The following is a 27,035-nucleotide window of genomic DNA, read 5'->3' as shown; positions in this document are numbered from 1 at the left end:
AAAACATTTTCCTGTGTTTTATGAATGAATTACCAGAGCTGTGCATGCTTTTAAAAACACTTCAATTGACCCTATATAAAGAATAAATTTTGTGCTGACTTAAGAAGAAAACCCTATCATCAGAATTATTTTGAAGAGAGAACAGTTGTTATGGTTCATTAGGATTATTACCTACTAATTCAAGAACAATGAATGTACAAAGACTTTCAAGTAAAATAGTTATATTTTAAATTATTTTTATAAATATGCTGAAAGCTCTCAAATAATTACTAAGAAGTTTGTGATAAAGACTAAAATCACATTTAGCTATCTACAATAGCATATATTTCTAAAATACATTCCCAACTCAGCTTTTGCTTATTAAACATTTCAAAAGTACTTATTAATCATCTTTTCTCTCTATGCTAAATAATGCTGAAGACAAAGTCGTGGCTCGAGGGCCTTACAGGCTAGTGTGAAAGAGGAGGAATATATCCAACTGGCCAAATCACTGTGGAGGGGGAAAAAAAAAAAAGTGTCAAAAAGCAAACTGACCACTAAGGAAAATGGGACTGTCCAGATCTAGGAGAGAGGACTGAAGGTTGACCAGAAGAGATGGGTTTTTGATTTGGCTGTTGAAAAATGTATAGACTGAACATTCAGAGATCTGGTAAGTGCATAGCAGATGGAGAAACCGTGTAGAAAGAAGCATTCAAACAGGAAAGTGGCAGCTGTGTAGCTTAGCAGTTTCAGTTCTAGACCATTTGTGACTTTACAATAAATTTCTCTTTTATTCAAATGACTTTGCATTGGTAAAACCTGCCTAACACTGCTATTTAGGGTAAGGCTTTCTGCCATTCAAGTAAACCTCACCATTTCAGTGATTTAATTTAACTGAGACTCATTTTTCACTCCTGAAGTCATTCAATGACAGTCTTTCTGGTCAGTGACCAAATTCCCCCCATTACGTGATTTAGAGACCTGGGCACCTTCCATCTGTTAAAACCTTGCCATTGTCTGCATCCAGTAATTGATGGAGAAAGAAAGACAGGGAAAAAGCATATCTACTTCGTCATTACATTGGCTCAGAAATGACATTCCTTCCCTTATACTCATTGATAAGAACTAGTCACATGGTTCCACCTAGAAGCAAGAGGGGCTGGGAAATTGAATTCCTGGTTGAGCAGCTGCTCCACAGCAACAGCTCTATACTAACCAACAAGAGTCTCCTCTGCCACACCCACCCACTAGAAACTATTTCCAAAGTACAGAAATACATATAAAAAAAAATCTTAAACTCCTATTGAAGGTACATTTGGTATGTTTACATGACAGAGCAACAGCTGCACTGAAGTGGAAGATTTAACCACTACTAACTGAGCATTGTTGAAATACTCTGTAATTATGCTCTAGAACTCTGAATGTTATGAACAAACAAAAAAAGCACACATTTTAAAAATTATCTGAGTAGGCCGGGCACGGTGGCTCATGCCTGTAATCCCAGCATTTTGGGAGGCCGAGGCAGGTGAATCACCTGAGGTCAGGAGTTCAAGACCAGCTTGGCCAACATGGTGAAACGCCATCTCTACTAAAAATACAAAAATTAGCCAGGCCTGGTGGTGGGCACCTGTAATCCCAGCTACTTGGGAGGCTGAGACTGGAGAATCACTTGAACCTGGGAGGCAGAGGTTGCAGTGAGCCGAGATCATGCCATTGCACTCCAGCCTGGGTGATAAGAGCGAAACTCCGGCTCAAAAGAAAAAAATTATCTGAGTAATTTTCCTGGAATTAATGACTAGAGATTATTTGAATGAGAAGAAGTATCTGTCATTACGTATATGTAATTAATGATTTTGTCTTACTTCCCACATATATCTTTTCTGCAAACTAACTGCCTAGCCTTTGTTTCAGTCCTTCATCCGCCATCCAGAAGAGTGCGTCTCAAACTATCTGGGTTAAAGATCTACTTCACTGTATTATTTCCAATCTTCATTTTGAACAGCACCAGAAGTAGCTATAACTTCTTAACTTCATCATAAACAACAAATACAGATCTTTAAAGAACACATTCATTTATACAATTAGATTTTATAAATAGCTTGCGAAAGTATAAAATTATTGCTCTGAGTGTAATTTTATTTCTTACTAAATGTTTATCAAATGACAATGTTGAAAAAATGACACATGAAAAGGCAGGTCAACACTACTGGGTTTATTTAACTCAAAGACAAATTAGATTAACATAAAATGATCTGATTATATACTCCAAATGGAAAACATCATCCAAACTACTTCATTATATTTGTATTCAGCCTTTTGTTTTAATTTAATTTTAGCAATGTCATAACCAACTAATGAATAGTAAATAGCTTACTACCTATTTGCTGCCCCCATAATATATTGTTTTAATATTAATGGTTATTTTTCATATATCTTCTACTTCACTTCCTTCATGTTTGGTGCTGATAACTATTATTGACTTATGATTCTGAAAGAATTGTATCATTAACTAGCTCAATTACGCCATAGCAACAATATCTAATTGGAAACATTCTGTGTTCAGGTTACATTTTGAGTAGTGGACTTATAAAAGTTGATACACAGAAACATAATACATTGATAATCAAGTTTCCTTTTAAAGGTTTAAAATATACTTTATTTTTTTGGCCGGGCGCAGTGGCTCACGCCTGTAATCCCAGCACTTTGGGAGGCTGAGGTGGGCAGATCAGGAGGTCAGGAGTTCAAGTCCAGCCTGACCAACATGGTGAAACCCCATCTCTACTAAAAAAATACAAAAATTAGTGGGGCGTGGTGGCGTGGGCCTGTAATCCCAGCTACTCAGGAGGCTGAAGCAGAAGAATCGCTTGAAACCTGGGAGGCAGAGGCTGCAGTGAGCCAAGATCATGCCACTGCACTCCAGCCTGGGCGACAGAGCAAGACTCCATCTCAAAAAAAAAAAAAAATATATATATATATATATATATATATATATATGTATATTACTTTTTTAAAAAGAACACGTTTCTCTGTGCTTCTCTCATCCTTAAATTGACAGCACAAGCCTCAATTTTAAAATAAAAGCTCAGTGTGTGCTTTATAATCATAGCTAAAATTTTGAAAACCAAAATATTTAAGTAAATATTACAAATTAGAAGACTCTGAAGGTGGGTAATAGAAATAGTAGCATTTAAATTCATGTGTAGAGTATGCTTCCAGATTTGGTGAATAAAGCAAATATGTTCTTCAAATGATGGCAGTATGTAAACATAACATAATTATCTAATGGAACTTTAACAATAAGTACTCATTAAAGGTTCCAAAATTTCTATCATTACCATCAGAAGACAGTAGTGACTATATACAGCATTTCTGTTTTAAAAATAATATTCACAAAAGTTGTATTTTTTCTTCCCTGAAAAACATATTGCAATTATCACTTGAGACATTGTCCACGATATTTGTAAATAATCTTTGATGCCATTTATATACCAGAATTCCTGGTTGATATGTTGGAGTGGAACCCGATGATCAACCCAACAAATGATAAAGAAATATACAGTAAGGTCTTCTAATTAAGGCATAGAGTAAGCTACTTCTTTACATCTTACATAGAATTCATAATGTCTTTAATTTGCATATTCATATTGAACTGCCCATTTACAATTCATTGGATTTTTAGGTCCTCCAGATGGAACAACAGATGCTAATATAATGACTAAAAGACTTGGTCAAGCATTTTAAGAAATGAAAACATTAAATCTCTTATGATGCAAAAGTTATATATTTTGACATGAAAAAAACCAACTCCATTTTCATGCAGTTTTCTCAAAAATAGTTTTTAGAAATTCTTCTAAATATATGTTACAAAATATCTACATCAATTGCAAGTTAAGAGTTACCTCTTGGTTTTATCATCAAGAAAGAGCCTTCAATATTGTGGTAAAGGCAAGGGAAAACTAACCCTGGGATATAATTAGTGGACCTTTTCATAGTGTAAAAATAATAGAAGCTCTTTAAAATAGTTTGAACAGTTTAAAAATAGCATTCATTATTTTAAATTCCTTTATGTAATTATTAAACTGTCATATCAAAACCTAATGTTTTGATTTTTTAAATTGCTCCCTATTTTTTAAACTACAAAATATTAGGAAAAATGAACCATAAAAATTTTAACATAATAAAAAAATTACTAGAGTTTCAGTGACCTTCCTCCAATTTGTCTATGCCTGAACATGCCTCAAGTGGGTTTCTGTCATATTTTTAAAACCTCCAAAGAATACAGCACCAAAAGTCTTCCCTATTATTGAGCAGTGTTTTTTGTTTGTTTGTTTTTTCCAGGAACTATCCTTAAATGCTAAAATCACAGAGCAATAAATTTAATCAATATTTTTTAAAAAACAATTTGTAAATCCTCATGAAACTCATTACCTGCTGTATTTTTAATGTAGTCACCCTTTGCTGCTCTTCCATTATTCTGAACACTTCCAGTACTTAACATCTTATTATGGCACATCATTGAGGTTTTCGTTGTTGTTTGTTTGTTTTGAGACGGAGTCTAACTCTGTCGCCCAGGCTGGAGTGCAGTGGCATGATTTTGGCTCACTGCAACCTCTGCCCCCCAAGTTCAAGTGATTCTCATGCCTCGGCTTCCCGAGTAGCTGGGACTACAGGTGTGTGCCACCACACCCAGCTAATTTTTGTATTTTTAGTAGAAACAAGGTGTCACCATGTCTCGAACTCCTGATCTCAGGTGATCTGCCTGCCTCGGCCTCCCAAAGTGCTAGGATTACAGTCGTGAGTGAGCCAATGCGCCCAACCCAGAGTTTTTTTAAAATCCAAATAACAGTAATATTCTCAGTTCCTTTAACCTTTCCTATTTTGTAAACCTCTAGTTATTAGTGTACCATTATCCACATTTCTACCTAAGCTCTCACTGTTCCTGGTAATCTGGTGTCTAGGAAAGAAGAAAAACAAATCTGAGACCCCATTAAGTATAATACACAAAGTGAGTATAATAAGAAATTAGCTTGTGGTTTTATTTTTTTTCTTAATCTTGCATACATTAAGCTGTCAGAGTTTAGTTTGTTAACAAAAACTCCCATATTGAAGGAGTAGCATGGTTATACTGCTATTGCAGTGACTCAATTGTTGATTCTATGCATTGTTGTTCATTTTGAAAAATAACATAATAGAAATTTATTCAAATTAATAATGGGATGATACAACATCATTAAGTCCAATGGGAACCTACTGCTTAAACAAATCAACTTGGTTTTATTTATACCAAGCAACAAATTTATTGCCACTAAGTGGCAAAAATAAAATTAAAACTGTAAGAGCTGTATATATAAAATTGGTTTAATGGCTGGGCGCGGTGGTTCACACCTGTAATCCCAGCACTTTGGGAGGCCAAGGTGGGTGGATCACAACGTCAGGAGTTCAAGACCGTCCTGGCTAAAACGGTGAAACCCCGCCTCTACTAAAAATACAAAAAATTAGCCGGGCGTGGTGGCACGCGCCTGTAATCCCAGCTACTTGGGAGGCTGAGGCAGGAGAATCACTTGAACCCGGGAGGCAGAGGTTGCAGTGAGCCGAGATTGCACCACTGCACTCCAGCCTGGGCAACAGAGCAAGACTGTCTCAAAAAAAAAAAAAAAAAAACAAATTGGTTAATAATTCTCTATCCAATGGAAATACATATTTATAGATATATATTATATAGATCTATGTATACACACATTCATGTGCATGTAGATATAGGCATCATCACACTGAGACATCTAATTCACTTATTAAACCATAAAGAAATGTATCTCACTCAATATCACATAAGTTTTAAACAGGTTTTAGTGGTGACACTAGATGCTAAGTTTAGTCTTCAAATTTTAACGAGTTTGCATGGAATAATGAACTAAATGCTTTTAGCTCTGAGGTTACAGTCATCTTTATTAATGGTACCTAGAGACTTAATTGTCATAAAATATGTTGGAATCTTTCTTCAAGATTCTAGATCCTTATTATGTTATATTTTACTCTTAAAACTTTTACTTTTAGATGTGTAGTCATCTAACCTCACCAGAAATACATCATCCTAGAGTACATTTTCAATCTTTGATTTGACGAGACTGAGAAGATAAAGTTGAACAATAGAAGTTTCTTTAGCTTATCTTGCTAATCTTTCCACACCAGAGACTCTGTATTGAAACAGGTGCAATATTGAGTTTTCAGTCAATTTTGCTGATGTCAAAACTAAAAGCAGTTAATATAAAGTGCCGACATAATGGTTTGAGCTTCAAAAGTTTTACAGAAAAATCAATACCTGTCAAAGTAGAGAGCCAACATGAAGTAGAGAAAAGATGATCTTTAAAAAAAAATCTTTGACATGATATTTTTCTTTTTTGAGTGAGAGTCTCATTCCCATAGCCTTGGGCTCAGGCGATTCTCCCACCTCAGCCTCCTGAGTAGCAGGAACTACAGACATGCACCACCATGCCCAGCTAATTCTTTGTATTTTTTTGTAGAGATAGGGTTTCCCCATGTTGCCCAGGCTGGTCTTAAACTCCTGGGCTCAAGTGGTCCTCTCGCCTCAGCCTCCCAAAGTGCTGGGTTTACAGGTGCAAGCCACCGCACTTGGCAAATAATTTTAAAAATACGCTCCAAACTATTAAGAACAGCCATTTATTTTCAAATGAACCTTCTTTTGTGTGGTAAGATATATAAGATAAAAGTTACCATTTTAACCAATTTTAAGTGTACAATTAAATGGCATTAAATACATTCAAAATGTTGTGCTACCACCACCTTTATCCATCTCTTGAACTTTTTTTTATCATCCCAAACTGAATCTCTGCTAACTACTGAACAATAACTTCCCATTCCCCTGTTCCCCAACCTTTAATAATCTCTACTCTATTTTCTGTCTCTATGAATTTGCCTATTCTAGGTACCTCATATGAGAGGAATCATGATCAAATGGGTCTTTGGAATGTTAACCACAAAAAAGAAATCAGTTTTGTAAAATAGAAAATAATATTATTGCAAAAAAAAGTATAGAAAAATGTTCCCCTGATTTCTTAGATGCAAATAAGTGATTGTAATAGTCAATAAGACATATATTAATATAGGGACACACACACACATATATATACACATACATATGTATGTATGCACGTGTATACATATAAATATATATAATCATATCAAAGGTAGAAATGCACATATTCATTATTTACCCCAGTTAAAGACATTGAAATTCATTTGTTAGTAGCTTGCACACAAATAAGATATTCTGAATTTTCTCCACACATATAAACCATTACTTAATGGTCAATGAATGTTAGTCAGTAATTGTACTGATGATAATCAGTGACATTTGACGGAATAGATTAAGATTATAAATATTATAGGGACATGGATGAAGCTGGAAACCATCATTCTCAGCAAACTATCACAAGGACAAAAAACCAAACACCGCATGTTCTCACTCATAGGTGGGAATTGAACAACGAGAACACACGGACACAGGAAGGGGAACATCACACACCGGGGCCTGTTGTGGGGTGGGAGGAGAGGGGAGGGATAGCATTAGCAGATATACCTAATGTTAAATGACGAGTTAATGGGTGCAGCACACCAACATGGCACATGTATACATATGTAACAAACCTGAACGTTGTGCACATGTACCCTAAAACTTAAAGTATAATAATAAAAAAAGATTATAAATATTAAAATTACAGTAACTGAAACAAACCACGTGTATTAGTCTGTTCTCACGCAGCTAATAAATACCTGAGACTGGGTAATTTATAAAGGAAAGTGGTTTAATGGACTCACAGTTCCACATGGCTGGGAAATCATGGCAGAAGATGAAGGAAGAGCAAAGCGGCACCTTACATGGCAGCAGGCAAGAGAGCGTGTGCAGGGGAACTCCCCTTTTATAAACCTATCAGATCTCGTGAGACTTACTCACTATCACGAGAACAGCATGGGAAAGACCCGCCCCCATGACTCAATTACCTCTAACGGGGTCCCTCCCACAAGATGTGGGAATTATGAGAGCTACAATTTAAGATGAAATCTGGGTGGGGACATAGCCAAACCATATCACCAAGGTAAAGATTCAAACATCAAACCAAATCATGGCAGTAGCCACTTCCATTTGTATATTCCTTCACAGTCCGGTTTGATGCATCTGCGCTAATTTACCCCTCACCAAAGCACTGTGAGTGATGACTATTCACAGTCTCAACACTAAGACAACATTTAATGAAGACAGATAACTTAGTTAAGGTCATTGAGCCCAGGCATGGCAGCTCCACCAATGGAACTAAGACAACCCTTAGATGCTTGGTCTTGTGTGTTTCCCTTACACTTCTCCAGGCTGATACCACATTTCACTTTCAAGAGTAGCTCTGTGCAACAGAAATATAAGCCGAACTACATATACAATTAAAAATTTTCTAGCAGCTACATTTAAAAAAGTGAAAAGAGGTAAAATCAATTTTGTAGTATATCTTATTTAACTAAATATTATCACTTCAACATATCAACATTAAAAAATTACTAAAGAGATATTTTGCATTACTTTTATCAAACTAAGTCTTTAAAATCCAGCACATATTTTACATTTGAAATATTTAGCACATATTTTACATTTAAAATATCTCAATCCAGTCTAGCCAAATTTCAGTTGCTCAGTGGACACATGGTGCTTGTGGCTATTATATTGGACAGCCCAGTTGTTGATGTTTTTTTCTCTAATTAACTAAAACAAGAATTTTTTTTTTTTTTTTTTTTTTTTTTGATGGAGTCTTGTTCTGTTGCCCAGGCTGAAGCACAGTGGTTTGATCTCGGCTCACTGCAACTTCTGCCTCCTGAGTTCAAGCAATTCTCCTGCCTCAGCCTCCTGAGTAGCTGGGACTACAGGCGCGGACCACCATGCCTGGCTAACTTTTGTATTTTTAGTAGAGACAGGGTTTTGCCATGTTGGCCAGGCTGGTCTTGAACTCCTGACCTCAGATGATTCACCCACTTCGGCCTCCCAAAGTTCTGGGATTACAGGTGTGAGCCACCATGCCCAGCCATAAACCAATAATTCTATCAAGGGATATTTATTGAACAGCTTTTTCACTCTCAAAATTGAGTTTGTTAGAATTAATATAAGAGAATTTGAAAATTTGAAGCAGTAGAGTGCAAATAAAGAAGGGAATTTCATTAGAAATAATGATAATGATTTGTATTTAAAAGTTTAAATATGTGTCCAAAATGTACTTTGACTTTTCTCCTTGATAAATATAGATAGTAATGCCTATAAATAATTGTGTACAGTACCTGCCATATGGTTAGCAGTAAAAAAAAAAAAAAAGTAGTTGTTTCTTTAACAATGAGGTAAGAATAAGTTTAGCTAGCGGTCTGAAAATCTAGAAGTAATACAGCTCTAACACCTGGGACGGACAGAAAGGATGACTGTGTCATTTCTAAGAGGCAAGCAATCCGTTGGATTACACTGGCAGGGTTATTATAATGAAAACACTCTCAGTACACTTGAAATTCAATGCTGTCAAAGAAAATCAGTGAAAAAATTAAGAACTACTTCTGGCTGATGAACTATGTCAGGCAACAACAGCAATAGGGCAGCCAGAAAATTGAATGAAATCAAAATGCATATATGACTGGGGCAGAAAGTCCTGCTGACCAACTGCCTTTCTTAATATTTATGCTCTCACACAGGCATCAAAAATACTGGTATTGTTTTAGATTTTTAAAAATGTGACCCATCATTTTAGGCATAGCTAATTTCTAGTCTGTATTTATGGATTCTAGTACCTGACATTTTTAAAGATATAATACAGATAGGTAGGTACGTATGTATGGATGGATTCAATGTCTGACTATATAGCACAGGCTGGTCTCAAACTCTTAGCCTCAAGTAATCCTCCTGCTTCAGCCTCCCAAAGCACCAGTATTACAGGTGTGAACCACTGAGCCTGGTCTCTTTTTATTTTTTAAATGCTGTCTTGAACCAGGAGGACCCTGTTAAGGCCCTTCCTGGAGACTGGTCAATTCTTCTTGAGCAGCAAACTGGAGATTTTTTTGACCAAGAGCCTACCAACCAAAAGGACTGAAGGAAAGAGAGGAGTGGTACTCCAAAGAAAATGGGAGGTGTCGAAAGAAGTGAAACATATTCTAGGAAATATAAACAGCAGATGTCTACTACTTCTAAACTTTGTGATTTCTTAAAGATTATAAAATGTGATTTGATATTCATAAAATTATGATTTGAATTATGTAACTTTTTTGTACTTCAATACTGCTAAATAAAAATTAGACCCAGAGATTTTTCTTTTTTTAAAAAAGAACATTCTTGCAAGCTCAACTAATCATTTAAAATGGTATTTCTATTTTATTTCATCTAATTTTTCTCAGTGTTTCAGAGCAGCAAATGGAGGTCTAATTGACTGCATTTTCCAGAAATGGATGTTCATCTTTTATTAAATTCAAAAATCCATATGAAGTGGGAAATAAAATAGTGAATTATTTTCAAGTGCAATTTATGAAATCTAGAAGAATATTAGGTACTTGGCAAGCACTGGAATTTTTTTTTTTTTTTTTGACACAGAGTCTTGCTCTGTTGCCCAGGCTAGAGTGCAGTGGCATGATCTCGGCTCACTGCAACCTCCATCTCCCAGTTTCAAGCGATTCTCCTGCCTCAGCCTCCTGAGTAGCTGGGACTACAGGCATGCACCACCACACCCAGCTAATTTTTGTATTTTTGGTAGAGACGGGGTTTCACCACATTGGCCAGGATGGTCTCAATCTCTTGATCTTGTGATCTGCCCACCTCGGCCTCCCAAAGTCCTGGGATTACAGACGTGAGCCACTGCACCTGGCGAGCACTGGAAAAAATTTTAAGGGTGAGTAAGTTGAGGTTATGTGGGAGAATTTAGAACAGGCCGGGCACAGTGGCTCACGCCTGTAATCCCAGCACTTTGGGAGGCCGAGGCGGGTGGATCACCTGAGGTTGGGAGTTCGAGACCAGCCTGACCAACATGGAGAAAACCCGTCTCTACTAAAAATAAAAAATTAGCCGGGCATGGTGGAACATGCCTATAATCTCAGCTACTGGGGAGGCTGAGGCAGGAGACTCGCTTGAACCTGGGAGGCGGAGGTTGTGGTGAGCCGATATCGTGCCATTGTACTCCAGCCTGGGCAACAAGAGTGAAACTCCATCTCAAAAAAAAAAAGAAAAAAAAGAATTTAGAACAGATCCTGGCACATGGTGAACACTCAGTAGGTGTTAACTATTCTAATTATTAATATTTAATTTTTCTTGTATTAATGGAAATCATCCAAGTTTATGATGTCTTGTTTTCCCCATGGCCAGAAATGGCACATTCCAACCTTGCTATGAATATGTTCTAAAATGTATACGTTTTCTGCTCAAGAGTAAAAACATCTTGTTTTTATTCAAACTTACTACACCTTAACAATAAATGTTAATTTGATTCATGCATTTTTGAAAAACCCATTTAGTATATTAAGATTAAATAATAAATAAAGGTAATGAGTGTCAGTGGTTTCAGGACAGTTATTGGAAACCACTCATGAAAGAGCTCTTTTGTTTTAGGGATTCAACCTCAAGTCAACATTAGATAGTCAAGTTGATTAAATTCAGTTTCACCATATTTATGAGCATTTTTCTCTTTTAATTCAAAAGTGTGAATTAATCTAAATGATATTTGAGTTACAAAAATATGGCAGATATTTACTTATAAAACAGCTAGAAATGTAGTATATGTCAGTTCGTCAAAAATAATATACATGATGGTTTTTGTGGGTATGGATCCTGGAATGTTAGCAAACATACAAAGTAAAGTCTGCAAAGATCTGCCCCTTTTATCAATTTCATCAATTATTGTTAGGCTGTAGTCAGTGAAAGCACACTTTAATCCATGAAGTAATTTAACAAAAACAGTTTTTTTAAAAGAGAAATAAAATACGCAATTTTTTGAAAGAAATAGGAAGAAAAAGAAGCAATACTCCATCCCCAAGCTAGACCACAAATACACTGCTTAATTACATCCATGGCAGAAGAATTAGAGGTCTCAGTTAAATGTGTTTCCGTTGCACTTAAAATATAAATCTCTCACAGCGATCAGCAGAGCTAATATGAACACTACAATGCCTTGCTATTAATTATCCAGTGGAGTAAATCATAGACTGAGGTTCAGGGAATTAAATTTTATTTCTAAATTTGTCACTGTGATGTTTTGTGACCTTGATAAAGCCACTTAACCTTTCTTTGCCTCAGCTTCCTCATCCATTAAAAGAGGAGGAAGATGTACCTTTTGAGAGCGTAAATTCAGTCTGTGGTTGATTGGGAAGTAGTGTGAATATTCTGCTGTATTAACTGTTAAAAAGTTATATAAAGGATAAAAATGCTACTAAAACTATCACATCCTTGTAACAATCACCTCATTCTTTTTGCTTCTTTTCGAATCAGTTTTCCTTTCTTCACTTCCTCACTCTGCTTGCTGACTCTCAAATTTACTTGGGAAAATTTTTTCTGACATAACATTTTAACAAGGTATTCCCTTACCATTACTTAATTCTATGATCTGGCCCTAGAAATTAAATGGTGTTGCAACTGGTCTGACTCATTTCCAAACTTTATGATGGAAATACAGTTGTTACTTTGTTTTAAATCTTTCTTTTTAAAATAATAGAAAAATGTTTTGGCCAGAAGGGGAAATAAGCATTAAATGGGCAAAAATGAATATCATGTAATGTAACCAATACATCTAAAAAAAATCCTATATAGTGTATATTTTTTTCTTAGACCTAACAAATCCAAAAATATGTATCATTACTAATATTTGTATTTTTTGTCTACATAGTTGGGATTTATGATGAGCCAAGGTGATTTAATTTATTTTGGAATCACTAGATTGCTTATGGACCACCTCTGGATATGACGTTTTCCCCATACCCACATTCCCACATATATCTGGCAGAAGACTAGGGTTATAGTGTAGTCTGGATGTGAGTTAGAGTTTAGTGTAAGGAATCCTAGAATATGGCAATGTATATCAATACAAAGTTGAATGTTTTCACATTTTTATTTAACAATATGGAAGTATAGAAAATTGTTACACAATCCAAAACAGAATTTTATGCATATCAAATTACATTTTATAATCTTTAAGAAATCATAATGTGTAGAAGTAGTAGAAAATGGCTTTTTATGTTCCTTAGAATAATTTCCACCTATTTTGGCACCTCCAACTTTCTTTGGAGTACTTCTCCTCTCCTCTCCTCCCTACAGTCAATTCGGTTAGGATAGGCCCATGACCCAAATTAGCCCAAACAATAGTTAGTAAATTTGAAAATATACATACTTTTAATAAGCAAATCCTTTCCTAGGTAAAAATCCTACAGAATTGCTTGCTTATATGTTCAAGGAAATATGTAAGTGTTTGTGTGTATATATGTGTGTACCTAAGACGGTTAATGGCAATATTACTTACATAAGCAAAAGATTAAAACAAGCCCTAATGTCTATCAACAAACTGAGATTTTCATATAATGGAATATCATAGCATAAGAATAATGAATAAAGTGCAGATGAATGGAATAACATACATGCATATTTGAAACAAAATTTGGAGTTGAAGAAGCCAGACAGAATACACAACATGTGGGTCCTAATTTATAAGTTTCAAAACCAGGCAAAATGTAGCTATATCGCTTTGTCATACACTATCAGCTAATACAATTTTTAAAAACGCAAGAAAATAAATACCCTAAAACTCACATACTGAGGTACCTATCCAGTAGTGGAGAGGAAGGGGTTTATAATCAGAAGGGCATATGGGGGCTTCTATGGGGCCTATAGTATTCTATTTCTTTGCCTAGTTGAGTTCTTTTGATAGCATGCTAAGCAGCTACTTGTTTACATTTTATACACTTTTTGGTTATACATGTTATTATTAAAAGAAATAAGTAAAAATATGTACTGGATTCTGTATTTCTTATTAGGATAAAAATCTCTCACTAAAGAGAGGTGAAATAATACATTCCAGAAAAAAATATAAAAGCATATTACACAGCTTTATACAGAGCCTTTTAAATATAATATTTTAAACAATGTTTCCATTCAAAACAGACATATCTTCCAATAAAAAACGTAATGACTTTTGTCAAGAAAGAGAAGTTATTATAGTGTAAGACAGAATCAAGAATAAAACCTATCTTCATACACTGGGATGACGTGTTAAAAATGAACATAATCATCTCTATAGGAATACTCAGCACTGTATTCATACCTAAAAGTTCAACCACAGGTGGGCATTTGACTTAACAATATAAGAAAACTGATGTTATTTGACTTAAATCTCAATACAAATCCGCAATATAATGTAGGAAATGAAAAGGTTTATGTAAAACTCGGTAGTATTAGACTCGTGCAAATGTAATTGCGGCTTTTGCCTTTACTTTCCAGGGCAAAAACCCGCAAAGTTATGGCAAAAACCGCAATTATGTTTGCACCAACCTAAATATTAATAAAAGTAGAGTGTGAGATCTGGGTGGAGGGTATTATTCCTCCATAATTTTCTCCACTTTTCAAGTGTCAAGAGTATTATTTTGCCAATTATAAACACATTTTAAAAGCAACTGATTTAAATTGGATTGTGTCAATCATATTGAATTCATTCACTCAAGAATGCACAACTGCTGAGTGACAACTATAGGTCAGACATTATGCTAGAGTCTTATTGAGTTTGGGAACCCCAGACTGAAAATGACATTGCCATTTTTGGTTTCAGCTTCTACATGTAAATAGCTTAGAAGCTGTCACTCCATTGCTATACCAAGAAAAAGCTGAAAAAAAAAACCTGAAAACTAAAATCTTTTGAGAACTGAGGTTTCAGGGCAAAGAACCACCCCAAAATTTGAAGAGCAAGTAAATCCCAGAGAGCCACAGCTGAGATCACTATTACTTACTTGGAGCAGAAGCCGTTAGAGCAATACACTCCATCAGCAATCATCACAACCAGACTCAGATATGACACAGATGTTGAAATTATCATACAGGGAATTTAAAATAACTATGTTTAGTATAGTAAGTGCTCTAATGGGACAAAATAGATCACATGATAGAACAGATGGGTAATATAAGAAGAGAGATTGCAATGTTAAAAAGAATCGAAAGGAAATGCTAGATTTGCTTTTTTTTTTTTTGAGACGGAGTCTCGCTCTGTCACCCAGTCTGGAGTGCAGTGTCGCGATTTCGGCTCACTGCAAGCTCTGCCTCCCAGGTTCACGCCATTCTCCTGCCTCAGCCTCCCGAGTAGCTGGGACTACAGGTGCCCACCACCACGCCCGGCTAATTTTTTGTATTTTTAGTAGAGACAGGGTTCCACCATGTTAGCCAGGATGGTCTCGATCTCCTGACTTTGTGATCCGCCCACCTCGGCCTCCCAAAGTGCTGGGATTATAGGCGTGAGCCACTGTGCCCAGCCAGGAAATGCTAGAGTTTTTAAAAAACAAACATTGTAACAGAAATGAAGAAGCCCTTTGATGGTCTCATCAGTACACTGGACACCAGTTCAGGAAACAATGTGTGAGCTTGAAAATAGATCAGTAGAACTTTATCAACTGACATGCAAAGAGAAAAAATGAACAATAAAAACAGAAAAGAACATCCAAGAACTGTGAGATAATTTCAAAAGGCATAATATATGTATAGTCGGAATATCAAAAGTAGAAAAAAAAAGAATGGAGCAGAATAAATATCTGAAATAATAATGGTCATGGAATTTTCAAAATTGAGAGACATCAAACCAGAAATCCAGGAAGCTGATAAAACACTGAGTAGGATAAATAACAAAATCACTATACCTAGGCATACCATATTCAATCTACAGAAAAAAAAAAAAAACACAGACAATCTTGAAAGAACACAGAGAAAATATCATATCTATACAGGCACAGAGATAAGTATCAGAGTGAACATCTCATCAAAAACCATGCAAGCAATAAAAGAGTGGAGTGGCATATTGAAAGTGACAAAACGAAAAAAGTACCAATCAAAAATTCTACATCCAGACTGGGCGCGGTAGCTCACGCCTGTAATCCCAGCACTTTGGGAGGCTGAGGTGGGCGGATCACAAGGTCAGGATATCAAGACCATCCTGGCCAACATGGTGAAACCCCGTCTCTACTAAGAATACAAAAATTAGCTGGGCATGGTGGCACGTGTCTGTAATCCCAGCTACTCGGGAGGGTGAGGCAGGAGAATTACTTGAACCCAGGAAGCAGAGGTTGCAGTGAGCCGAGATCATGCCACTGCACTCCACCCTGGGCGACAGAGCAAGACTCCGTCTCAAAACAAAACAAAACAAAAAACAAACAAAAAAATTCTATATCCAGCAAAATTCTTTTTCAAAGGGGAAAAATAAATAAAGGCATTCTCTGATAAATGAAAACTAAGGGACATCATCACCACTGGACCTTCATTGCAAGAAATGCCAAAGGAAGTTTTTCAGGCAGAAGAAAAGTGTGTGGAATAGAAACTTGGATCTACATAAAGAAGAGTGCCAGAGAAGGAATAAATGAAGGTAAAATAAAATATTTTATTTCTCTTATTCTAAATTGATGTAAAAGATAACTTTGTTTAAAATAACAGTAACAATATATTGGGTGATTACACAATATGGGTAAGTGAAATGAATGAGAACAATGTCATAAAGGATAGGAGAGAGGAACTGGGAGTACTCTGTAATAAGGTATCTGTACTACATAGTGTTTTTTGAAGGTGGACTGAGATTAGTTTAAAATTGGAATATCCAGGGCTATCACTAAAATATATATCTAAAAAGAAGGAAAATTGATGTAAAAATGGAAGAGATAAAATGCTCAATTAAAAGGAAGGAAGGCAGAAAGGAGTGAAGGAAATGCATATTGCTAAGTGAAAGAAGCCAGTCTGAAAAGGCCAAAAACTGTATGATTTCAATTATATGACATTCTGGAAAAAGCAAAACTATAGTTATGGTAAAAAGATCAGTTGTTTCCAGGGATTCAGAAGGCAGAAAGAAGGGCTGAACATATGAAGTGTAGAGTCTTTTTTAGGGCAGTGAAACTATTCTGTTACTTTTTAATTATGAATACATGACACTATGCATTTGTTTAAACTCATAGAACTTCACAGCACAAAGAGAAAACCTTAATGTATGCAAATTTTAAATATAATTCAGGAGGTCAGAGGATCCTGGGAAATACAGAATATGATAAAACAATCTAACTATATTACAAATATGTGAGATAACCTCACTGAAGCAGGTGAGGGGAAAGGTGCTGACCTTAGCAACTTTGGAAATGAGTGAAGTCTGTAAGGCTAAATGCTAAAACAATTGTACGTAAACACCATATTCTAATTGATAAAGTTGTTTCCCACATGGGCACAGGTTAACAAATTCTGATCTCACTATACATTTATACTGGAAGTGAACAATTAAGTAAAAGAATGGCAGATGGTGAGAACCAGTTTTCTAACTACTGGATTGGGAGGTTACACATAAGGTAGGGGAAGAGGCTAAAACGATCCATATGGTAATAAATTAGAGTTGGAAACATCAGTATGAACTCATGTTTAACTTAATATAAACACAGGTGGTTACACATATAAATATCTATAGATATGTGTATATGTTTATGTGTTACTATACACATTTTTCTTTTTTTGTCGATTAGAAAAGCTTCAAAACAACTATATCCCAGTAGCAATGAGTACTCTCAACATGAAGGTATTCATTTTTGGTATAATTCTCCAATAAAAGCAACATGGCATCTTTGAAAAAATATATCTGATGTAGGGACTGGGGCAGGAAATATACAAGATGAGCTTAGAGCATCTTAAAGGGCCAGAAAGTAGGAAAGTACTCAAACATACACACACACACACACACACACACACACACACACACACACACACACACACACACCCCAATATGAGTATGTCACAGGGACAAAGGAGCCAACTAAAAGAGCTCTTAATGACCAAAACTGTAATAATTTGAGCAACAAAATAAATAAGGTAATCTGGATTATAAAGCAAAGTATAAAATAACTGTTAAGTCCAAACTGGTATAGAGCAACAATTGAATAAGTAGATAAATGTGGGAGAGCAGACATATATCTCATGTAGCAGAATACCACACAAAATATGTGGACATTCTGCTCTCAGAGAGGTGGAACATAACCTCTCACTCCTTTAGCATGGATGACATATAGCATGGATGACAAAAACTACAGTATAAAAATGGGGAAGAGAGTAACTTTACAGTGGAAAAACCTACCTAATACTACCTCAGGTGATCAAGATCAACATCAACAGTGATAAGTCAGGCTGATATGACATGTTGTGATTTTACCTCTGTGTTTTTTCTTCCAAGGACCTATAACCCTCGTCTAATCATGAAAAAATCTCAGAAAAATCCCAAATATAGGACATTCGACAAAATACTCCTCAAAATTGTAAAGGTCATCAAAAATAAAAAAAAAATGTAAAACAGTCACAACCAAGAGTATCTTAAGGAGACATAACAACTAAATGTTATGTGCTATTCTAGATGGGATCCTGGAACAGAAACAAGGACATCAGGTAAAAAGCATAGAAATCTAAATAAACTACGGACTTTATTTAATAATAATGTGCCAAAATCAGTTCATTAACTCTAACGAATATACCATATTAATATTAGACGTGAATAACAGGGGGAACTGAATGCAGGCTATATGGGATTTCTACTATATTTTTTCTGTAAATCTAAAACTGTTCTAAAATCAAATGCTTATTTAAAAAATAAAAGACATTGCCCTTGACTCTAAGTTGCTCACATTCTTATGAAAATACGGGAGTGTCATTAAATAGTTTGATGCAATGAGGTAAGTGCTGCAATAGAGATGCTAAAAGTGCTGTGGATGCATGGAGTACGTGCCTCAACAAGGGGATAACATTTTAGCTGTGCCTTGAAGAAAGGGTGAGAATCAGGGATGTGACAAAGGAGAAGAAAAAAAACCTTCCAGAGGGAGAAAACCATGAATAAGAGTTCAGAGGGAGGACATTTGGAGTAAGAACTTCAATGTGGGTAAAGCTAATAAAAGATAGAGGCTAGAGATGGTGCCGTAACATCTTTAATTTAAAAGAAAAAAATTGACAATGTTTCAGGAGTTTGACACCAGCCTGGCCAACATGGTTAAACCCGGTCTCTACTAAAAATACAAAAATTAGCTGGGCATGGTGGCACGGGCCTATAATCCCAGCTACTCGGGAGGCTGAGGCAGGAGAATCTCTTGAACCTGGGAGGCAGAGGTTGCAGTGAGCCAAGATTGCACCACTGCACTCTAGCCTAGGCAACAAGAGAGAAACTGTTTCCCAAAGAAAAAAAAAAAGATGTTTAAAATACCAAAAGTGCTGGACAGGTTTATAATTCCTTTCACTGTGATCTGTTTTGTTGAACCAGTACTTCACTTAGCTAAGGATATACATTTTCAATAAGGGAAGGATCGATCACCCATAAAAGCTCACTATGCTGCCTGCACATTTAGCCACTTCCTTCGGCCAGAAATTTCCTTTTTACATATAGGATTCCTCTTTTTTTTTTTTTAAAGTGACATTATAACAAACTTCAAATTCCACTAAAACCAAATAATATTATGTTTTCCATAATATTTTCATTAAGTAAAATATGATAATGATGTGCAGAAAACCAAGATAAAAAACAGTGATTCCTTATCATTCAGATACTGCCCATGTTTGTTGCTTTAACTGAGGAATATAATTTGGGTTTTAAGAATTGCTCTTTAATTTGGCCCCACAGTAAATGTGCTATAGTGTCACACCATTTAAAACAATGTTATACATAAATATATCTTCCCAGTAGACTTGTTGTTAATACCTAAAATGCATTTTAGTATATACTGTTCTTAATTCTAGGGCATGTAGCTCTACATTAACCCAAAATTTCACATCCAGTCAAACTGGTTCATAATTTATTTGCCCAAATCATTGTCTCAGGTAAGACTACATATGATAGAAATACTTATGATAATAAGTGGAATGAAAACTTTCATTAAAACTTTATCTTCCTCTTGAATATCAAGACTCAATTACTCTTTGTTTTTATATAAAGAAAAGAAGATATTTTGGGACAAATGAAGTTTAGGAAAGTACGGTTGCCCTGGAAAGCATTTAGGATATAAAGAGTTCTATTTTTGGTTCTATAAAAGAGTCTTATACAAGCTGTTTTACCATTCAGAGCCCAGTGTTCAGTATCCATGATACTGTGCTCCAATTGTCTCATACTAGGTACTGGTTTAGAATCCTAGCATTTCTAGAAAGGGGAAAGAGGTGCTTACTAAAGATGAGTTCTCCACTCTGAAGAATAAAGACTAGAAGTGCATTCTATTTTCTATTCAGGATAGATTGCTTTACTTTATATTTTTAAATTCCTTTGCCCCAATACTACTGGTTGAAAAACCACTTCAGTAGAGATTAAAGGAAAAAATTAAGTAACAGATGAAAAACAAATTTCAAAATTGATTGTATAGAAACTCAAGTATAGCCAGATACCTTAAAAGAAATAAATTATTATAAGATGTAGGTGACCACCACAAAACACTTTTCATATACAGGGAAAACTAATTTTAAGTGGACCAGTGAACAAATAAAACTGTTTAATTTAAAACAGCTAATGTCCTTTTTATGCTTTTCTATATAAGTTTTACAAGTATGATCATACACAAAAGTCACCAAGAAGAATCTCTCAATAAGAATACGAGAATAATATTTTTAATTTCTGAATGTTGCTCTTATTATCCCCACTTTTCTCATGAAACCACCTTGTAAGAAATGCACTATAAAGAAAAAAAATGTATGAATGCAATTTTCATGGACAAAAATTATGCACATTTGGATATAATTCTGCATTTTGCAAATTTATGTCATACATATTACCTTACTTCATTTGATCCTTGCAAAAACCCTATGAAATAAGAACAGCAAATTTTATCAACACCATTTTATACGTGAAGAAACTAATATGCTGAAGGCTGTGGCAACTCCACCAACCTATGTGACTAGTGAGTTGTAGATTCATGATTACAGGTAGTGTTCTGAATCTTGTCCTCATGTCCTTCCACCTTAGCAACCAGCTATGAAAATGACTCTATGCATCACATCTCACATAATTATTCAATGACTGCACCTGAAGTTATGCTATTTTCAAGTTCATGAGGACATGTATGTCAGATTGATAGAGTGATAAATAAGTAAAAAGGAAAAGTGACTTTTCTAAGTTGGAGCAAGACAGGAAGACAGAGGTAGATTTCATATATTCTATTTAGCCACTCTAGGAAATGTTTCCAAAAATGATACCATTATAAAATATAAGCATAATTTTTGGAAATCATAAACTCATTTTTATTTCAAGTACTTTCAAAAGCTAACATTTCTTTTTTTTTTTTTTTTCTGAGACTTCGTCTTGCTCTTGTCCCCCAGGCTGGAGTGCAATGGCACGATCTCAGCTCACTGCAACCTCTGCCTCCCCGGTTCGAGTGATTCTCCTGCCTCAGCCTCCCAAGTAGCTGGGATTACAGGCGCCCACCACCACGCCTGGCTAATTTTTGTATTTTTAGTAGACACAGGGTTTCACCATGCTGGCCAGGCTGGTCTTGAACCCCTGACCTCGTGATTCGCCCACCTTGGCCTCCCAAAGTGCTGGGATTACAGGCATGAGCCACGGTGCCCGGCCCGAAAGTTAACATTTCTATAACTCCCTAAACATATTGTCTCTAGCCTTCTGAATGGACTTCAGTGGAAGATGATTCAAAAGCAAGGAGGAATAAATTTCACCTATAGGAATCCACTTAGCATTTGATTATGTAATTCTTTAGAGATTAAAAATATCAATGTGTAGCATAAAAACTAACTTAAAATAGTAGTTTCATCACTTGCAAGTGAAATATTGAAGACTGTGATTACCTGTAACAGTTAATTCAGTAGTTCTTCTCACAACAAAGCCTCCATATTTTAATTCACAGGTATAATTTCCAATGTCATCTTCTCTGACTTCTCTTATAAGCAGAGTATCTCTTTTGAATACAATACTTGGCCTCCATGTTTTTGTCCTGCATTCCTATATGAAGAACATACAATTTGGGTAGTACATATAGTAATGGAAAAATATAGAACAGTTTTAAGTAACTAAAACAAAAGCTTTTAAAATTGCATTTTAAAGGGACTAAAAAGTTTGAAACTAATGCTAAATAATTTCATTTCTTCTCAAAATCTCTGGGAAATCAATTTGCTTCCTAGAATAATATGGCAAGTTGCACTGGTCATTAATTATACATTTTTGAACCAATGAATACTTCAATCTGAAGATTATTTTTTTGGAAAAGTCAATTAACTTCTAAGATTAGTATATCTAAACCAGATATGTATTGATTTATTAGATATAAGAATAGAGATGTATGCTAAGACTATCCGTGACATCATTTTGGAAACAAATATTTCACATTTCATGATTGTGAAATCAACCATATTGAAATTGATAACATAAAATGCAAACCATATTATTTTACTGGAAAGCAGAAAATTTGCCGTACAAAAGATTGCACCGTTCAATGATTGCACCTGAATTCTATTTCAATATTTGACACATTTTAGTTTTGCATTTAGTAAAAATTAAATCTCTTCATAGTGTATGCATGCTATAATCCATGAAAGAAACAATCAACATTTATATGCAAGGTCTTTAGAGTTCCATAAATATCTGTTTTCATTGTTAATAGACTTAGCAAATTATGGTCTCTGAATTAAGCTTTGAATAATAATGATGTTGGCTCAGGAGATTTCTGTTTTTGCCAAAACAGAAGTCAATTTCCTCTAGCCAGATTTGAAATCAATGGAACGAGGATAAAATAGCTTTAAAACATTTGACATTCTTCAGGGGTAATATTATTTCTAAAAAATTGTATTGCCAAATCAAATTTTTGCAGAACATTATTTTATGTGGCTCAATGCCTTTGTGTAATTGGGGGCAATTTTCGTGTTATTTCTGACCAAAATATACACTGTATATGCCATATTAGTTGCATGACTTGTGGTAATTGCATAAATTTTCCACTGAATGTGTGACATCTACATTTAGCCAGATTAATTATTTTATAGTATTCCACTATAGAAGTAGCCCTTAAATCTCTGCTATTTAGACTACAGGGGCTAATCTTTGACTATGGAAAAATAATCTGAAATGTTATGACTTTTAAATACCACATATACTGCATCCCCACCCACCACTTCACTAGTCTGCATAGCTTAAGGTCAAAATTACTGTGGCAATGTTGGAAATATGACTAAAGGACCAGCCACTTTTTACACTGTGTGTGTGTGTAGTCTCTCATCTTTCAGCAAATTTTAAGATGCTCTTTGCAAAAGGTGAGAAAAGAAACACAACTCTTAAAATAAACTTATTAGTGAACAACAAAGACACTGCATATTTAGAAGCTGATGTCACACATGAGTACTAAGAAAAAAAAGGGTTTATTTGGAGACTTTGGGTCAAATTCCCCTAATACCACTCCCCCTTGAAGCAATCATCAGGGCTTGCCTCAGAATCTGCCTGTGGAAGTCAGACAAACCACAGGGTGGTTTGAGATGTGAGGGTGGTTAAGGATAAGAAATACTCCAACAATTAAAAAAAGAGAAAAAGAAAATTCATTCCCACAGTAACAGAAACCAGCAGGACTAATATTTGAGTTCCATTTAACATGGTCTAGGATTGAAAATCAAGCAAGGGACAAGTATAAAAATCTTCCAACAGTTCCCTTGATGTTCTGAACCCACAATTTCACATTATCAAGAATCAAAAGTAAGTCTTACTTAGGAAAGAGCATTGCTGTTTTGGAAAAATCTTTTTTTAAAATTGTTAAAGGTTTGTTTCTTGTTTTATTTCTAACAGTTTTTGAATTCATCTTCAGTCTGTCATGAGGGCTCACATTCTGTATACTGACATTTGTGGATCTAGTTACAAAGAGGCCCAGTTTCTAAAGTCCTACTTCCAGTGAGTTAGACAAAGCAAATGTTACATAAGGATTCTTTAAACTATGTACAAAATATTCTGGAGGAATGTTCACAGCATCTATACTTTATTTTTTGAGTACATTCAATAACAAAAATTTCTTTTATTGTATAAACAAGCTTAAAATTATGTTCAAATCTGGAATATCAGTAAACATCAACGATGGTGATAGGAAAGTCAGAGGTTGGATTATTCTGTTTAAGTTTACAGTTTCATCTGGTTTTGGAAGAAAGTTACTTTAATATTATATTTCTGGTGTCATAAAATTTCCTCAGATGTTATTTCTTTAAAATGTTTATGTTTATACATGAAAAAGATTAGAATATGGACAAAATTATGTCCATTAAACAGAACATTCCATGAAAAACTAGTATACGATTTTATCCTGGAAAAAAATCAGTCCTTTTTCCTTTTGTTTGGGGACACTTTGAAATGCTAATGTGAAGAACCCTGAAAAGAAGGTTCAAGGTAATTTAGTTCCTGAAATTATCAACCCAGACCATAATAGACTTGAAAGAACTGTCCATGGAAATAAAATATAAACATAAACACAACAGCTTATTACAGTGGATTACCAATACAAACATTGACTAGAATTTACTAAAGCCATTGGTTAAAAAACATATAATGACCAGTACAACTTGCTATATTATTCTAGGAAGGCAAAGCTAAACTATATCACACCCATCTAAGTTTTCTATCCAATTTGCCCCAGAATATAAGGCACCATTAATTTGTTAACAGGAAATAGAACCACCCGCAGTCCATACCTTGTACCAAAGGATTTCAGGTTCTCTGGTTGGCAGTAGAAAATCCTCTATGTCACGGCATGAAATTTCCTTGCTTTTGCTAAGTTCAGCTTTTTCAAAATACTTCATCTTGGAATTATAGCAGAGTCCAGTGTCATTTTCACCCACTGTCAGCGAGATGGATACTTTCATACAGTAAGTGGAGTTTCTGTAACAAAGCAGAATAAATACAGTGACCTGGTGTGAACAAAAAGCAAGTGCTGCCAAGGCAGTGTATTTAATTCACTTAAAAGAGAAGCAAAAACTTCATTGTTTAACTAATTTTATGGTATCTTGACTTATTCCACAGGGTTCTCTCTTGCTACCCAACTAAACAATACTTGCTCTTGTGAAGCTAAATGTATATTTATTTGTTTTTATTTGCCAGAGAAAAAGTTTTGTTTTACATTCAGGTTAAGTTTTAAAATGTTTAATAGATATTTTGTACCTAGAAAAAACAAATAAAGGAAGATTTAGGTCCAGAATAAAGTCAAGCCTGGGCTTATGCTAAAATTGGCAAATTCAATAGAAGTAGAAAAGTGTAACTAGCCTATTAATCACAGTGAGGTTCAGGAATAATGCTGCATACTCTTACAGTATTGGTTGTCTTGCTAAGACGAGTAGTTACTGAGTCTGGGCAGAACACGTTCTTGGATAAAAGTATTGCAAAGTTACTATCTTTATCGACCCATATCTACTTGGGTTGGAACCTAGAGTCCAGGTTGTCAGAGCTAAGCATTCTACTGTGTTACATAAGAACAACCCCATCCTGATAGACAGATTCTACAGAATCGGGTCATTAAATAAGCATCTCTTTTTTTCTTCCTGGTACTTAAATCAAGTTTATAACTTGGAATAAGTGAGGCTATAAATCCTGTGCAGAAATCTTTTGGAAGGGTTGAGACCAAGTGAAGTTTTTTGGGTAAATTGCACTACTTCTACTTGCTTTTTAAGTCTTAGGACATTCAATGAACACTGATAATGTGTCAGGCATGGTGCTGGCTAATGAGAAGAAAGAGAGGAATAAAATACTGAATTCAAAGTTTGCTTTAGAACTTCCCATTTGGTAAATAAGTGCCCAACTGCTTATTCATGTACATGGACATCAAATTCCTGTATTTGAGTCTCACTGCTTACCATCTCTACAAAACTGGGCAATTTATTTAACTCCTTTGAGTCTCAGCTGGGACTCATGGGAGAGCCAGCACTTGTCTGAGCATTAAAAAGGATACTGGATAGAAATCTGCTTGGCCTGTCATAGGTGCTCCGTGATACTGCTGGTTCCTCTTTGCATCTGTACACATGCACAACATCTCTTAAGTCCTCCTCCTTATTCAGCTAATGCTTTGACATTTAAGCAGCTCCCTTATTTAGATTCTTGCTTTTGTTTAATGCTCATATGACACAGTGAGAATGTCCAGAAAATAGATAGGTAGGTTATTAGGCTTTATATCTGGTAACAAAGAATATTTCCACAAAATTAGATGGTTCTTTATTGAATGTAGACATCTCTAGCTTCCTATAATACCTAGCCTACAATTAGATGAAAGATACTTAATAGGTGAAATAATTAGCCATTAAACAAAGTTAATCAGAAGCTTGAAAAAAGTCCTGAGCGTGTGTGTTCAGGAATTTTGCTAGAATAAGGCATATTCCCTGTCCTCAGGCCCTCACAATCCAGGGAAAGAGATAGGGAAATAAACAGCTGAAATTCAATATGATAATTACTACAAAGAGATATGAACTACCACAGTGGTATCAAAGAAAGAAACAAGAAGGCTCCATAAATGATGATACTTGAACTATCTTAGAGACTGAATAAGAATTTGGCAATTTTAAGAAGGGTTATCTGAGGTAACGGTTTGCACAAAGCCTGGAAGGCATAAAACAACTTACTGTGTTTAAGTAATTGCAAATAATGTGGAGTGACTGGAGTATAAAGGACTTGAGACTGAACAAATGCACAGAAGCAAGACTGAAAGTCACATAAGCCACTTCAAAGAGTTTAAACTTTATGTTAAGGAATGATGAAATTTGGATCTTAGAAAGGTTTTTCTGATTATAATGAGAAAAATGGGTTTGACTGTAAGGAAGAATAAATGCAATGAGACAAATTAGAAAG

At 35.2% G+C, this 27,035-nt stretch overlaps 1 protein-coding gene across 2 annotated transcripts in view; it reads right to left on the bottom strand.

Annotated features, from left to right (window-relative positions):
• The window catches only part of IL1RAPL1 (interleukin 1 receptor accessory protein like 1), a 1,365,259-nt gene that overhangs the window by 527,750 nt on the left and 810,474 nt on the right, over positions 1 to 27,035 (bottom strand). For both annotated transcript variants that reach the window (XM_009438881.5, NM_001009038.1), the window contains 2 exons: positions 24,896 to 25,082; positions 22,025 to 22,178 (listed from right to left, as the gene is read on the bottom strand). In XM_009438881.5, the coding sequence (XP_009437156.1) occupies positions 22,025 to 22,178; positions 24,896 to 25,082 (341 nt within the window). The remainder of the gene's footprint in view (positions 1 to 22,024; positions 22,179 to 24,895; positions 25,083 to 27,035) is intronic.

Source organism: Pan troglodytes, chromosome X (assembly GCF_028858775.2).
Source record: "Pan troglodytes isolate AG18354 chromosome X, NHGRI_mPanTro3-v2.0_pri, whole genome shotgun sequence".
NCBI lineage: Eukaryota > Metazoa > Chordata > Mammalia > Primates > Hominidae > Pan > Pan troglodytes.
Note: the sequence above shows the minus strand (reverse complement) of the source record. Positions and strands in the feature narration are given on the sequence as shown.